The 17,670-nt window shown below is 40.9% G+C and overlaps 1 protein-coding gene across 2 annotated transcripts in view; it reads right to left on the reverse strand.

The window, feature by feature from the left end:
- The window catches only part of LOC131106719 (netrin receptor UNC5D-like), a 169,524-nt gene that overhangs the window by 41,835 nt on the left and 110,019 nt on the right, over positions 1-17,670 (reverse strand). For both annotated transcript variants that reach the window (XM_058056062.1, XM_058056063.1), the window contains exons 3-4: positions 2,111-2,254; positions 1,926-2,029 (exon numbers count right to left, since the gene is read on the reverse strand). In XM_058056062.1, coding sequence (XP_057912045.1) covers positions 1,926-2,029; positions 2,111-2,254 — 248 coding nt within the window. The remainder of the gene's footprint in view (positions 1-1,925; positions 2,030-2,110; positions 2,255-17,670) is intronic.

The following is a 17,670-nucleotide window of genomic DNA, read 5'->3' on the forward strand; positions in this document are numbered from 1 at the left end:
GTGGGGGCGGGACCAGAGCCACTGACTGCCTTCCACGTGTTGTAATGTTTTAGCAAAGAGCTGTCAATCAAACACATCCATATTTTGACAAGGACGTGTGAGGCGACGGCACGCGACATCATAGAGCGACGCAGCGGGAGTGTCTCGCTGATAACGTCATTGATATTCACAGGAGGGATGCTAAAAAGTCCACAGCGACACGCTCGCAGTGGGGGGGTGCAAGACACCTGAATAAGTCCCAGCAGGATGTCTTTTATGCCTTCTTTTTTCTTATTTTAATCCACAGAGACGCATGAGAGTCACTAATGAAAACCACTTCATTTAAACACATGTACACTGTAGGTGTTTTTAAGAAATAAAGCAGGGGTGTGCAAAGTGCGACCAAGGGGTCATATGTGGGCTACAGCGTGTTTTTATTTATTGTTCATCGACATATTGTAAAAATGTAACTCATTGATTGTTAAAGCAGTGTTTCCCATACATTTATTGTAATACATTTGGCGCGTTTTTCTGTTTTACATTTTTATTTATTTTTTTTGTATTTGCTTGCCACAAATACATTTTGACTGCCACAGATTAAAAATGTTATTTATTTTTAAGATTAGCCATTTACTGACATTTGGGGTGCCACAGATACATTTGGCGGTACTTAAATTTTTTTGTTTTGTTTTAAATTTGGCACTACTTATGTATTTAAAATATATATATTTTTACATTTGGCCTTTTTTTAGACCTACCACAAATACATGTTGGTCCTTTTTTTCTATTTTACATTTTAATTTTTTTTTGATTTGGCATTAGCTGCCACAAATACATTTGGACTGCCACAGATTAAAAATGTTGTTATTTATTTTAAGATTAGCCATTACCTGACATTTGGGGCGCCACAGATACATTTGGCGGTACTTACATTTTTTTGTTTTGTTTTAAATTTGGCACTACTTATGTATCTAAAAAATATATATTTTTACATTTGGCCTTTTTTAGACCTGCGACAAATACATTTTGACTGCCATAGATAGATTTGGTCCTTTTTTTCTATTTTACATTTTAATTTTTTTTTAGATTTGGCATTACCTGCCACAAATACATTTGGACTGCCACAGATTAAAAATTGTGTTATTTATTTTTAAGATAAGCCATTACCTGACATTTGTGGCGCCACAGATACATTTGGCGGTACTTAAATTTTTTTGTTGTGTTTTAAATTTGCCACTACTTATGTATCTAAAAAATATATATTTTTACATTTGGCCTTTTTTAGACCTGCCACAAATACATTTTGACTGCCATAGATAGATTTGGTCCTTTTTTTCCCATTTTATTTTTTTTTTAGATTTGGCATTACCTGCCACAAATACATTTCGACTGCCATAGATGAAAAATTGTGTTATTTATTTTTAAGATTAGCCATTACCTGACATTTGTGGCGCCACAGATACATTTGGCGCTACTTAAATTTTTGGTTTTGTTTTAAATTTGGCACTACTTACATTTTGAAATGTTTTTTCTGGATTTCTTTCTACAAATACAATTGGACTAATTTTCTTTTAAGATTACCTGCCGCAAATACATTTTTAAAATACCTAAATTTTAAATTGTCTTTTTTTTGTTTTTAGATTTGGTGCTACCTGCCCCAAATACACTTGATCTACACAAATAGATTTGGCACTATTTATTACTAGTATTATTATTTTTTTAGATTTAGATTTTTTTGAGATTTTTTTTATTGTTTTAATTTTAAAATTTTATAAGCAAATAAGATTATTACTTACTACTTACTACTTATTACTTACTATTAAATGACGAGAAACAATAAAATATTCTCTAACACCTTATAAAGGTGGGCACACAAGTATGCTACCCCCTGGTGGCTTGGAGTGGAACTGCAAGCTGGCTAGCTAGCTGACAAACGACAAGCTGACCTGTGCTGGTGGCACGCCCTCTGGTGGCCGACAGTGCAACACGATCATGCCGCTGAGAGGCACCTCCACGCCTTGAGGGTCCTGCTCAAAGTTCTTCCTCAGGTCTTGTGGGACAAGGACAAGCAAACAAAAGAGTCAGAGCAGCTGAAAGATGAGGAGAAAGAACGCGACGACAGGCGACTTACAGGCAATGCGCACGGAGGCCTTGCGGCTCTTGGAGGTCCCTAAGTGACTCCAGGCCACGCAGAGACACCAGTAGTCCTCTGGCCCGTGGAAGTCCTCCACCTGCTGGCGGGACACGTTGATCATCACCTCGCGGATCTTCAGTCCTGGCAAAGGTAGGAGATAAGCTAATCACAAGACGGCCAGGAGGGGGTGCCACCCTCAGCCATCTCTGTGTGGAGTTTGCATGTTCTCCCTGTGCATGCGTGGGTTTTCTCCGGGTACTCCGGTTTCCTCTCACATTCCAAAGACATGCTAGGTTAATTAGCGACTCCAAATTGTCCATAGGTATGAATGTGAGTGTGAATGGTCGTTTGTCTATATGTGCCCTGTGATTGGCTGGCCACCAGTCCAGGGTGTACCCCGCCTCGTGCTCAAAGTCAGCTGGGATAGGCTCCAGCATACCCCCGCAACCCTCGTGAGGATAACCGGCATAGAAAATGGATAGATGGATGTCCAATTAAAACCGGCCATTTCCTGTTCGTTTTCATAGGAAAGTGAAAGTGGTGGCAGGGGGTAATTTTTTTTCTACACTACTAGGGGGTCCTATACTTCTCGTAAATTTGGGGGTTTCCTGAAATATCAAATTTTGCATGCAGTACAAGGAATGACTTCAGGGTGTCATATTCAAATATTGAAGTCTGACTTTGTGTTGCTTAGCAAGTCATCCATGGCTCCTCCCACATCTTACGAGACTAAAACCTGAACTATTTATCATGGCCCAGCTGTAGGGGTATGCTGGAGTCTATCCTAGCTGACATTGCGTGGTCCTGGACTGGTGGCCAGCCAATCACAGGGCACATATAGACAATGTGTGCCCATATGTGCCCTGTGATTGGCTGGCCACCAGTCCAGGGTGTACCCCGCCTCTCGCCCGAAGACAGCTGGGATAGACTCCAGCACCTTCGTGAAGATAAGCGGTAGAAAATGAATGAATGAAAATAAAGTTTCCATCTATTCATTTGTGGTGGCCCGCCACAAATACATTTGGACCGCCACAAATAGACTTCAGAAGTCTCATACTCAAGCATTGAGCGTGTCGTTTGGAGTCTAATCACCGTGTACTTTCTTATGTGATTAAATCTCGCATTTACCATGGAGTGTAAGGAAAAAGTGCTACGTAGAGGAGAGCGCTGCAGGTTTGCAGCGATGCGGCACTTTTGGAAATTGTTCTTTTATCAGCGTCTAAAATCCAATCAAGAGCAGCATCGTGATTAAAGGTGGCTGCTCCGGCTCCGTTAGCAACAAATAACAACAATTCATCATCAAAGTGCGTCATGCGGGTTTGCGTGCGGCCCAGAATGACCGAGACAGGAGACAAGAGGCGGGTTCAACAGGAAATTGTTGCTTTCAGCGTGACGAGCATCTGGCCAGCGAATACGCGTTATTATTATTTTTTTTAAATAATAACGTCAAGGCTTTTGTCTCGCCGACATTGACAAGGCGGGCGGACCTCCTGACCCACTTCACCCACGCTTCCTAACAGCACATAGATTCGGATGTTGAAATAAAAGTGACGCTTTGATGGATAACACATGCGACTGTCGGTCAGGGATTAGGATAACAAAACTTTGGAGACGCCCAAAATATGAGAGATGTTCCATTTTGGTGCAGATGGAGGAATTTATCTTGGCAGTGACCCAGTGTCATTAGGGTGCCACACGGTGGTGTCATTAGCATGTTGGCCACACAGTCGGGAGATCGCTTCTCGCTTGAAGTCAGCTGGGATAGGCTCCAGCATATTCCAGCCCCCCGACCCTAATGAAAATAATCATCATAGGCGATATATGTATGGATGGATGATATTCAGTCCTGTTTGACCCTCGGCCCATACCGTAGTTTGATGTAAGGCAATGGAGTGGCAGTCCATCCATCCATCCATCCATTTTCCTACGCTTATCCGGGTCGCGGGGGGAGCAACCCAGACTTCCCGGTCCCCGGCCACCTCCTCCAGCTCCACCGGGAGGATACCAAAGCGTTCCCAGGCCAGCTATGAGACCTAATCCCTCCAGCGTGTCCTAGGTCTTCCTCGGGGCCTTTTCCCGGCTGGGCGTGCTCGGAACACCTCACCAGGGAGGCATCCAGGAGCTCCGTGAATCACCACCTTATCGTGGGGGAGGGGTTTGAGTGCCCGAGTGATCCGAGGAGCTATGTTGTCTGGGGCTATATGCCCCTGGTAGGGTCTCCCAAGGCAAACAGGTCCGAGGTGACGGGACAGACCAGGAGTGATTCAGAAGACCCTTATGATGACAACAAAGAGGAGGAACCGCACCTTGCCCGGATGTGGGATACCGGGGTCTCACCCTGGAGGGGCTCGCAGGCGAGTGCCTGGTGGTTGGGCCTTCACTCGTGGGGCCCAGCCGGGCCCAGCCGGGCCCAGCCCGAAGAAGCCACACGGGATTTCCCCCTTGTAGACCCACCACATTGCATTGTGCATTGTGTTGGGTGGCGGTCAAGCGCGGGTGCCTAGGCGACCTGGTCTTCGGCGGCCAAATCTGGTTCTTGGCCGTTGATGTGAAACCACAAATATTGAACAGAAATTAAGAAAAAAAAGTATTTTGAATGGTAATTTTCACTCCAAAGCCCTGGAAGATGGCTCTTGACAAGACCGAAATAATTTGTATGTACTGTCATTGTCACGGACTACGTCGGGACATTTTTAACAACTTTTGTTCATATTTTTATTCATATGTGAATGCAGCTCAACAGTATTTTGAACGACGACGTAATGTATTATTTTACATGTATATACTTATTGCCCTTGCCACATTTACTATTAAATTACCTTCATTCACCTTTTCTGTTGTTTTTAAGTCTCGTATGATAAAAGAGTTAGCTGTTTGTATGAGAAGATTCCTTTTAGGTTGTTCCGGTAAATACTTATGATAGGATAAACAGGTCCTTATGATCGCTGATAGATTAGTAAAGTTTCCCAGGTACCAAATGCAACAAACCATGAAGGAGGAAAGCGGCTATAAATAGAGGGTCTAGTGCTGGGTACAGTTTAAATAAGTTTAGTCTTGATGGAGTCTACCTGTGCCGCGAAAACCTGGGTGAATTTCCTTCAACCTGACTTATGAGCACCCTTTTTAACCCTTTTAACCCTTTAAATGGAGAGGTCAGAGAGGAAGGTGCGCCTGCTCAACACACGAAGGGGTAAGGGTCTTGCACCATCTGGTAACAATGGTTTGAACAATACCAGAGATTATCACATACTACAGTATTAATTGTCCCTGTACCCTAGAAACCGCCCATGAATGATACGGGAAAAGGCCGAAATGATACTGTGTCAAAGCCCATATAGAGTTTAACCATGTCCAGTATCAGCCCCCGTAGCTGTCCACGATACCAGAGCAGCGTGCTCTGGTATGCGCCCGTGAAACAACCAATCAGAGAACAGCTTAGTGCCTAGTGCTTCTCCAGTCACCAAAAAACCCAAACTTGATTAATGGAACTTTAATTGTCAGACATTGATAAGATAAGACTGTTGATAAAATATTATTGTTGAAATATTTTTGCAATTATTGTGTTTACACTGTTTAGATATAATACATGTAATAAACTGAACATTTTCTGGAAACAAAATGGTCTTTTGATTAAATAGTACGTGATAATAAGCTCATGATGAAATAGTATGTGATAATAAGATCATCACATGGTTTGTCTGGTATCAGGCCCGGTATCATGCCCCCAAGTCGAGGGCTGATACTGGCACCAGACTGATACCAGACAAACCATGTGATAACCTATAAGTATACACCAATACCAGAGAGTATACAGTATACAGGTATTTCCATATCTCAACTTTTTTTTTGTAGATGAGAGCATCTCTCAACTGTTATTTTGCTACGAACTGTATTAATGTCACTTCATTGCAATACTGTACCTATTACTGTTATTATATATTGTCACATCCATACTGTGCATACTGTTTATAATCTGTATAATCTGCAATAGCCATATTATAGTGGCTATTTATATCCCTGTATATATCCTCACTGTATTATAGTCACAGCCTGTTATAGTTTGGACATAGATCTGTCCATTTACAGCTCTATTCCATATATGTACTTACATATATTTACTTACTACTAAGGTACTTATAAAATTGTACTTCTGGTTGGATGCTAACTGCATTTTGTTGACATGAGCAATAACAATAAAGTTGAATCTAATCTAATCAAATCTAAAAAACTGCATGCTGAAATTTGGATTATGAGCTGCAAGTTACAAGCAGGCATAGCCGAGGACAGCTATTTGGGGGCTGCTGTCAATGTGGCAAAACGGAAACACACACAGCACCAATGAGATGATAAGACACTTACAGCAACGTGTGTGTAAAAGAGTCTTTGTACATGTGTATGTCTCCGTGAATGAAGTATAAGTAGTAGCCTGACTGTAGTACAGTATACTACAGTATATGGGCGCAGTCCTGGTTCTGTCAACTACCGTCTATGTCGTTTTTTTTAGCAGTTTATTGTTGGTAAGTCGTAAATATTGGGTGTTTTTGCAAACTTTACTATATTTCCTGAGAGCATTTTCTTGAAGCGAATGATGTTTGAGTGAATTGTCCATAAGTAGGAATTTGATATGATCTTATTTTGTTATTTTTATGATTTTATTTTGTTATATTATTATTTTACGGCACAGGTGTGTCAATAATGCACGTATTTTTTCTTCTTTTTCTTCCCAAGAGCCATTACCACCCTGAACTCAGACATACAACGTGCCCGGTCATTAGCGTAATGCAAATGTGCAATATTTCCATCACTGCCTCTGTTACTACCTCAATCATATTTATTTATTTAACAACCCAATACAATAAACTCATATGTGACTTACACCAGTCTCACCCATTTATCATTGCACTAAAATTAATATATCTGCAATATGTCTGCTCCTGCATATGCTCCTGTGCAATACTATGTGTATATTTTGGATATCTTGTATATATCTTGATTATATCTTGTTAAATTGTCTTTTTTACTCTACTTTTATATACTTTTTTTTCAACTTGACTACTGCACTGAAAGGAGAAGCTCTCCAATCTCGTTGTACATCTTGTATAATGACAATAAAGGCCATTCCATTCCATTCCATTCCATTCCAAATTACATTTTGACTGAAAAACTATACTGTATGCATTTCTTCTAAAATATAGTCAGATCATGCAAAAAGATATTCCAAGGATTTTTTTTTAATAAATATTTCTCCTTGACATTCTCACTTTTCTTCTCATTTCAAAGCAAGTAATACATCAATTTGTTCGGAAAAAAATATAAGAATTAAATGGAAATTTTGCAATAATAACCAGAGGTTATATTCATAATTATATTCATATACACTGACCATTAAAAGCGGCCATATGAGGGCAACCATAACTGTAACAAGGCCCTCAATAAAAAGCAGTTTGACACGCCTGTCTTATTTTATTTGATGCTAAGTTATCTTATGTTATGTCGTCATGTCATCGTATGGTACATTATTTCACGTTGTTATCTTATGCTATATCATGTTAATACATTTGGGCGGAACTTCCAATACAGCTTTTGGACATCATGAGCAAGCGTTCCTAATTAAGCGGCGGCCGGTGGGTCGTCCCGAGCAGAAGCCGCTGTCGCATCGAGGTCGAGATTAGACGCAAACTCTTCCAAGCGAAACAAGCTTATCGGAAGAAGACTAATGAAGTCGTGCGGAAACGACCATGTAATCCTTGGCAACGACTGCAAGATGATATTAACAACACGGTGACCTCGTGGCCCCCGCCTGCACATATCACCCCCACCCCCCAACCTCCCACGCTCCTTGCTGCTTGGAAAATGACACACGTCTAATTAAGCGAGGAGAAGATGAGCTGAGCACCCTGCCATATCCTACTTTAGCATATTTTGTGATGTTATGCCTTTTTATATTCATTACCGATGTACTTTTCACGACTAGAACAACAATTATGTCCTGGCATTGCTAAAAGATTAGCGTCCAATCAGATTGCACTGATGTCAATGTCAACATCTGATCAATCAATGTTATTGACTAGCGTTGGCGGATATTTTTCCTGTACCGGAATACTGGTATAGATTATTCCATTATTCCTCAGGGTCACGGGGGGTGCTGGAGCCAATGCCAGCTGTCTTCAGTAGAGAGGCGGGGTACACCCTGGACTGGTGGCCAGCCAATCACAGGGCACATATAGACAAACAACCATTCACACTCACATTCATACCTATGGACAATTTGGAGTCGCCAATTAACCTAGCATGTTTTTGGAATGTGGGAGGAAACCGGAGTACCCGGAGAAAACCCATGCACGCACGGGGAGAACAATAATAATAATAATAATAATAATAAAATAATAATAATAATAATAATATATTATTATTATGAAAAAGAAAATAGCCTCCACCCTCAGCCATCTCTGTGTGGAGTTTGCATAATAATGATAATATTATAATATAATATATTATTATTGTTATTATTAATAATAATAATAGCAATAATGATGATTATTATTATTATTATTATTATACAAGGCTGAGTAGGACAAATAATAAAGCCCATAACAACCTGAAGCCTTCTTTTGGGAAAAAGTGGTGCAAAAGAGCCAAAGAAAAAGTTAGATTTAGATTTAGCTAGATTTATTCCAATGATAACAAAATGGTGAAAGTTGGCTGAATCTCCTTAGGGGTTAGCTTAGTTTAGCACGCTAAGTGGTTGTGTGTGTGAAAAACACAAGAGGCAAGACGAAGTTTTTAAAAATTTGTTTGTTTTTAACAAATGCGTTTTTTGTTTTTTTTTGGAAAACCTGATGCGGCCCAGTCTCACCCAGACCCTAGCTCCAGTGGCCCCCAAGTAAATTGAGTTTGAGACCCCTGTGCTAAGGTTTATATCGCCCAACACTATTATTGACCATTTTATTTCCTCATGCTAAGTGTGGAAAAGCCGCACGTTTGAATAAAACTGCTGGCATTGGGCTCTTGTTAAAAACAGCCCACCCCCTCATCTTCACATCTGTTTGTGACGTGACCCCCCAACCCCCGGCAAAGCGGCGCTGTGACGAGCAATTGAACCTGCTGCATTGTGACAAGAGCCTCCAGCACGCAGCAAAGCATGCTGGGAGGCGCCACCGTCATCTTTATTAATGGTCGAGCCACGCAAGGCTGATGCTGCTGATGAATAAACAACATCATGATGTAACGCTTCACGCTGCAGGCACACGCGGTGACTCACACTGCCTGCAGTGCACACACACACACACACACACAACAAGAAAACAACAACAAAACAGTTTCCACATCTGGTCAGTTTACTGTTTAAACTGCAAGCCGCCAGTGGGAACACTTTCATTTTTATGTACAAAATACTTTCTACTACTTCAAGACAACAACTGAAAGTTTTTACTACTTTTAGTAAAGTCTTTCAAGTCATTATCGACTATATTGCAACGATTAACAATAAAACTTTGTCGCCGAAAGCGTCATTCTGTATGATGCGATGTACCTCACCTGAGCCCAAATTCAGTGATTAACTTTACTTTTTTCAGGATCGATTTCAAGATTCTCTTACTGGTTTTTAAATGTCTTAACGACCTTGCCCCTTCTTATTTATCTGATCTGCTTTTACCATATCAACCCCTGCGGACCCTGCGGTCCTCTGGCACTGGCCTTTTAACAATACCAAAACCCAGGACGAAAACCCACGGTGAGGCAGCATTTAGCCACTATGGCCCCCACCGGAGAGCCTCAGGACCGCGGAGACTGTTGATATTTTTTTAAAAAGATTAAAGACACACCTTTTTAATCAGGCTTTTAACTAATATTTTTAAACATTTCTTATGTTTTTATCTTTTTAGTCCTATTTTATGCTCTTAGTCTTCAGCTTTTAACTCCAGTGTTTCCTCAGGGTTAAGGTCTGCTGAGGGGGTGCCATCCTTGGGTCCCTTCGACCTGGCCGGCTGGGGGTTCCTCCCTTTAATGTGGGGGTCCGCCCGTCTGTCGGAGCCGGGGTGCTGGTCCCCCGATGGAACGGCCTGCGGCTCCTCCCAGTGTGGACAGCCCCAAAGGTGGCGTTTCCTTGATCCTCAGTGCCATGCCATGTCTCCCTACTGTGTGTAATTGTGTGATTGTGTGTGTGGGTGTGTGTGTGTGTTCCTTTTAATTGTGGTAATTGTTTTAATTCTGTAAAGCACTTTGTGTTGCATGTCTTTGCAGGAAAAGTGCTATACAAATAAAGTTGATTTGATTTTGATTTGATTTTTCTTTGGCTCTTTTGCACCACTTTTTCCCAAAAGAAGGCTTCAGGTTGTTATGGGCTTTATTTTTTGTCCCACTCAGCAGCGCCCCGTATAATAATATATAATAATAATAATAATAATAATAATAATAATAATAATAATAATAATAATAATAATAATAATAATAATAATAATAATAATAATAATAATAATAATAATAATAATAATAATGAAAAAGAAAATAGCAATAGCAATAGCACTGCATGGGAAACGAGTGGTTAGCGCGCAGGCCTCACAGCTAGGAGATCAGGGTTCAATCCCACCCTCGGCCATCTCTGTGTGGAGTTTGCATGTTCTCCCCGTGCATGCGTGGGTTTTCTCCGGGTACTCCGGTTTCCTCCCACATTCCAAAAACATGCTAGGTTAATTGGCCACTCCAAATTGTCCATAGGTATGAATGTGAGTGTGAATGGTTGTTTGTCTATATGTGCCCTGTGATTGGCTGGCCACCAGTCCAGGGTGTACCCCGCCTCTCGGCCAAAAGACAGCTGGGATAGGCTCCAGCATCCCCACGACTCCTGTGAGGATAAAGGAAGTGAGGAAGTGGTATAAAATGAATGAATGAATAATAATAAAAGAAAATAGCCCCTGCCACCAGTTTCACCGATGGTTCATCATAACCGGCTCACAAAAAAGTCTCAAAAGTTCATGTCCGCATTTTATTTCCAACCAGCCATTATGTACTAAAACCCGGGTTTGTATTTTGTTGGACTCATTCAAGGGTCACAAAAAGTCCCAGGAACTCATGTCCGCAAACAAAATCGTCCAATTTGGTTTGAAAATCAGGGGTCATATTTAGTCGGACTTCTCCAAGGGACTTTGAAACAAAGAGCCCAAATCAACATCATGGACATCATAGATTTTTGTGTCCATTTTAGTGTACGTAAAAGGAAGTGGGCGGGGCATAGTGCTAAACTTTTATGGTCAGACGAGTCCCCACAAAAATATTAATAACTCGTCCCCACAAAGTCAGATCTGGATCAGAGTCGGTACATATCATGAGGATGACAGCCTGAAGCTATGCATTACTCACTTCCTGAATTAGTCACAGCACCACCCACTGGCAACAGGAAATTACAGCAGCTTTAATGCAGCTTTAATTTAGTATTATAAACTATTCACTTTTTTTTTTACACTTGTGTGACACTTTGGATGTTATGTAAAAAAATATTTATTTAGCATTTAATTAAAACTAATTATATATTCCACTAGTTTGTCACCAAATTTGATGGAGCCATCTATCATGACAAGGTGCACAAAAAGTCTCAGGAACTCATGTCCGCAAACAAAATTGTCCAATTTGGTTTGAAAATCAGGGGTCATATTTTGTTGGATTCCTTCAACAGACTTTGACCAAATGAGCCCAAATCAAACTAGACCCAACAGATGTTGACATATTCCAAAGCATCGATGTGGGCGGGGCATGGTTACAATCGTCTATGGTTAGTCGGATGAGTCACCACGAAAATGTTACTATGTTGTCTCCACAAAGTCAGACCTTTATTATAATTGGTATGTATGATAAAGGTGACACCATTAAGGTAGACATTGATCACTCAAATAGTTATCCGGCAAACTGTTGCTGAAGCCGGAAACAGTGCACTCTCACCGGGAAAGGTGCATTAATGTCAAACACGCTTTACGTCCACGGAGAACCACAGTGCTCATCGAAGTCTGGTCCCGCAAAAAACGCGTCAAGATCACATTCCACGGCCGATGTTGTGCCAAGATTGTCTGAATTTAACGCTGGGATCTCATGTCCGGCTTCTGAGCTCCAGGGCACTGGCGGTGCCTCTGACAAAGTGTGTCCGACAATGAATGCTCCTCCTTGTGCAGGCGAGGTTGAAGGCAGCGCCACATGTTCGGCTTCGACTGAGCTCGGTAAGTACGGGGTCTCCAGCCAGTAGATCACGAGCTGCTAGTAGCTCCTCAACACTTTTCAATTAGCTCGCTAAAGACTTTATTCATGTATTATCAAATTCTATACCCACTATATTAGAAAGGGGGGTTCGTTCGTAGATGGGAAGCACTTACGGGGTGTGACCAACCACAACAGAGTAGGCGTGCCGTGGGTGGAATAAATTAAAACAGACCACAAAAAAATACAGTAAAGCTGGAATAGGTGCAGATTCTGAAAGATCTAGAAAGTTTTTTGTATGGGTTATTGTGTGTAGCTGCTCTATATGAGTCCATTTTTACATTGGTATGATGGATTTTTTAAAATGTAATTTTATTTATTTATTATTATTATTATTATTATTATTTTATTATTATTATTTTATTATTATTACTATTTTATTATTATTATTTTATTATTATTATTGTATTTTTTTTTTTAAGTCCCTGCTCTCAGTTTCACGGATCGTGACCGTTTATCGCGACATGGCTCACAAAAAGTCTCAGGAAGTCATGCCCATAAAAGTACTAAAGTACGAAAGACTCCTTCGAGAATCCTTAACCAAATGAGCCCAAAAATCATGGATCCAACATCAATGGAATATGAAGCTGGAATAGGTGCAGATTCTGAAAGATCTAGAAAGTTTTTTGTATGGGTTATTGTGTGTAGCTGCTCTATATGAGTCCATTTTTACATTGGTATGATGGATTTTTAAAAATGTAATTCAATTTATGTATTAACTATTATGATTATGATTATGATTGTAATTATAATTATAATTATTTTATTATTATTTTATTATTATTGTATATATTTTTTAAAGCCCCTGCTCTCAGTTTCATGGATCGTGACCGTTTATCGCGACATGGCGCACAAAAAGTCTCAGGAAGTCATGCCCATAAAAGTAATAAAGTTTTGAACTGACTAAAAATGTGTTGGACTCCTTCGAGAATCCTTAACCAAATGAGCCCAAAAATCACGGATCCAACATCAATGGAATATGACATATTCCAAAGCATTTTAGCGGATGTTATAGGATGTGGGTGAGGCATGGTGACATTGTTTGATCCTGGAACAGATTATTTCTATGTCCATGATTTCCTATGGGGTTCCTATGGTGATATTATTATTGTAAGCTGGTATCACTGGCAGTATTAATCAGCAAGGTGGCTATCATGTGTCCTAGCGAGGTTTGTAGCGTTTTGCGCTAAAGGCAAAGCAGGAGAATCCTCGCCGCTCCCACATGGTTTTGTTCCTGGAGCATCGTGTCAGTGTGTGAAAAATGATCCAATAACAGCGTTCAGGAATAACAGCTGCTGCGTGTTTGTGTTCCTTTAGCTCCTCGTCCTGCGGCACTGCCGCTCCGGGCTCATAACGGGGGCCCGCAAGTCGACTTTGAAAACGCTCCGCCCTCTGCTTCCTGTCTAGCTTGGCGTGCACCCTGCGTTGTTTTGACTAGATTTGGCTGGTCTTGGTGGTGGTCTTGGCCCGGTCTACGAGGATGCCTGCCAGCAACACCGGATCCAGGGTGCAAGTGATCCCGGATTGTGTGTTCCTGCTTGAAGTGGACACAGAGGCCGGCGTCTGTCTGACTTCAGGGAGACGCTGCTGTGATGAGACATGGAGGCGGCAGAACTGCAAGGTTTTGGCCCGAGGTCGGACTCACGACCGAGCCTTCTGACGAGCGTAACCCGCTCACAGCAACGTCTTCATCTGCTGGCAATGCTGTGTGTGTGCGTGAGAGCAGGGAGACGCTCCACTCGCCTCATGAAAAAAAAAAACAAAAAAAAAAAAACGAACCTAATATTCAGCCATGGAAATGCTGCGAGTCGACATTTGGTGTGTTTATGTGCAAAGACGTGTGCGCTTATTAGGAGCCACTTTGCATCCACAAGCTCACTGAAGGCCACTTCATTAGCCGCCACGCTAGCTAACGTTCTATGACACCAGAGACTAACCCCCCCCCCCCCCCCCCCCCCCACCGTCAGGCTGGTATCTTCCCTGCTCTTTAACGGAGCATGAAGGCTGAAGAGGCACTCTACTATCTGCTCATCATCATCATCACAGCATCCGGAGAGGAGCGCTTCTTTTCATCATCCTGCATCCATTTACATCCTGCTCCTCCTCTTATCTCATCCTATCAGGATATCGCTTTCACCTTCCTCCTTCGCTGACCTTCTCAGCGCGGCTGCACTTCCACTCTACTCAGATCACTGCAAAGGTCAGAGTTCGCAACTGGAGCTGTTTCACACACTATCTTTTTCTGATTTCTTTGGATTTCTTTACAGTTTTTTTCCATAGGAAGTAATGGAAAAAATAATAAAATGTTACGCTATAAAAGTTTACGGAAGTCGATGGCTGTACAGGATTACACAGCAAATGTGTTATTTTTTTTGTGTTGGTATAAATTAACAGCGCTTACTATTCGTAGCTGGCTAGCTAGCGAAGTTGCTTTGTGAATGTTAGCTTAGCTTGCTAGCCCTGGACAACACTTCATTGGACCGGGGTTTATCTAACATTAGTTCCTCAAATTATTAACAATGTCTATAAAGGAAAGGGTTTTTGATTTATTGGGATGTATAAAAAGTTACACGATATGAGAATAGTATGACAATATTAAATATGAGCAAGGCAGATTGTAAATAGGCCTACATTGTGTTTGGTGGTGTTGGGTTAAATGTAGGGCTTACTGTGGGTGTTGATTAACAAGAAAAAAATATATACATATAATATGTAAATGTAATGTTTTGTTTATTTAACAGCATTTCACCTTCCTGAATCACAGTGTCATGCTAGCTGACATGTGCGTGGTAGTAGCTGTAATTGTAATGATGTAATGCTTATAAGGAAATAAAGGTGTTTTTTTTATTTTTTAGTATCCCTTTTTATTCTGTAGTGGGACTCTGAGATGGCCGCCATCTTTATGCTGCTTCACCTCTTGCCTCCAACATTTAAAGGAGGGCGGCAAGATGAGCGCATTGGAAGACTGCGAGACGCCTGATCAAGTTGATGAAGGTATTTTCTTAGGGCTTAAAAAGTCATGCATCCCTTCATCATTATTATTATTATATTATATTATATTATATTATATTATATTATATTATATTATATTATATTATATTATATTATATTATATTATATTATATTATATTATATTATACATTATATTGTCTGAAGTTAACGTGGGGATCTCACGTCCGGCTTCTGAGCTCCAGGGCACCAGCCCTCTGGCAAAGTGTGTCCGACAATGAGTGCTCCACCTTGTGCAGGCGAGGATGCAAGTACGGGGTCTCCAGCCAGTAGATCACGAGCTGCTAGTAGCTCGTAAACAATTCAATTACCTCCCTGAAGACTTTATTCATTTATCATTAACTCCTATACCCACTATATTAGAAAGTGGGGTTCGTTCGTAGATGGGAAGCACTTACGGGGTGTGACCAATCACAGCAGAGTGGGTGTGCCGTGGGTGGAATATATTAAAATAGACCACAAAAAATAGAGTACAGCTGGAATAGGTACAGATTCTGAACGATCTAGAAAGTTTTCTGTATGGGTTATTGTGTGTAGCTGCCCCTTCATCCCACACAAAAATTATTTCATATTTTAAATTATTATTATTATATCTTTATTATATTATATTATATTATATTATATTATATTATATTATATTATATTATATTATATTATATTATATTATATTATATTATATTATATTATATTATATTATATTATATTATATTATATTATATTATTCATTCATTCATTCATTTTCTACTGCTTCTCCTCACGAGGGTCGCAAGGGTGCTGGAGCCTATCCCAGCTGTCTTCGGGGAGAGGCGAGGTACACCCTGGACTGGTGGCCAGCCAATCACAGGGCACTATTATATGATATGATATGATATTATACATAATTTCTAGACCAGAAGGCTATTCGCAAGGCCATTACGTTTTTGCCGTGTCATATGATGATGCGGGCTGCACGGTGGTCAAGTGGTTAGCACGCAGGCCTCATCGGTAGGAGACCCGAGTTCAATTCCACCCTCGCCCATCTCTGTGTGGAGTTTGCATGTTCTCCCCATGCATGCGTGGGTTTTCTCCGGGTACTCCGGTTTCCTCCCACATTCCAAAAACATGCTAGGTTAATTGGCCACTCCAAATTGTCCATAGGTATGAATGTGAGTGTGAATGGTTGTTTGTCTATATGTGCCCTGTGATTGGCTGGCCACCAGTCCAGGGTGTACCCTGCCTCTCGCCCAAAGACAGCTGGGATAGACTCCAGCACAACCGTGACCCTTGTGAGGATGAATGAATGAAAATGAATGAATATAATGATGCTTTGTCTAACTTCTTCATCGTCATCCAAACCAAGTGTTCATTATGAAGTATTGAAATAACTATACCTGAGTGTATGAAAACTAACACTGACACCGTACATGTTAGTCAGTGTTAATTGTCTACTCCCTACAGTGTAGAAATGACTAGACCCAAGTGTAAAAATATACACCGACACCGGTGAAGAGCACCATAGACACTAATTTTTAACTCCCTAAAGTGTTGAAATAACTACAGCTGAGTGTAAAGACACAAACACTAGCGTTAGTGTAAAATTAACACTGAAAAGAGCGGACGCATATACACACTTTGGTGGTGTTAAATTTAACACTGGCATTTTTGCTGTGTACGGATCCCTTCAGGGTGTCATCTTCATCACATACAGCCATTATTATTGCTGGCTGACTTTGTGGTGGTTTCAGGCTGCTTCTCGAGTCATCAAAGGCTCCTCCCACATCTTATGAGATGGCCTAAAATCTTGAACAATTTTTTGTCTTGTATCTGGGATTTTGATTTGAGGTTATTTATCCTGACTTTGGCTGAAAAATGTCCTGTTTGTTTTAAAACATGGCTTCTGGAGAATATAAGTGGTGGCTTAGGTCAATTTTTTGGGGGGCATTACTGCGTAAATTTTGGGGGTGTCCTGAAACATCACATTTTGCACGCAATTTTGCATGCAATTGTCGATTTATGTAAAAAGGGACATGTGTATCTCTCCAGGGAGTCGTCTATATCACACACCTATTGTTATTGACGTCTTTGTAGAGCCGAGCTATTCAGGTTTTGTGCTGCTTACTTAACGAGTCATCAAAGGCTTGTCACACATCTTATGGGACAGCTTAAAATCTTTAACAATTCATCATCACCCATCTGTCTAGTATCCGTCATTTTGATCTGGGCTCATTTGGTCAAAGTGCCTAAGAGAACATTGTCCTGATTTTTGACCAAAACAGCCAGTCCAATTACACAGTCAGGAGATCGGGAAGATCTGGGTTTGAATCTCC

This window comes from Doryrhamphus excisus, chromosome 19 (genome assembly GCF_030265055.1).
Source record: "Doryrhamphus excisus isolate RoL2022-K1 chromosome 19, RoL_Dexc_1.0, whole genome shotgun sequence".
Classification (NCBI taxonomy): Eukaryota; Metazoa; Chordata; class Actinopteri; order Syngnathiformes; family Syngnathidae; genus Doryrhamphus; species Doryrhamphus excisus.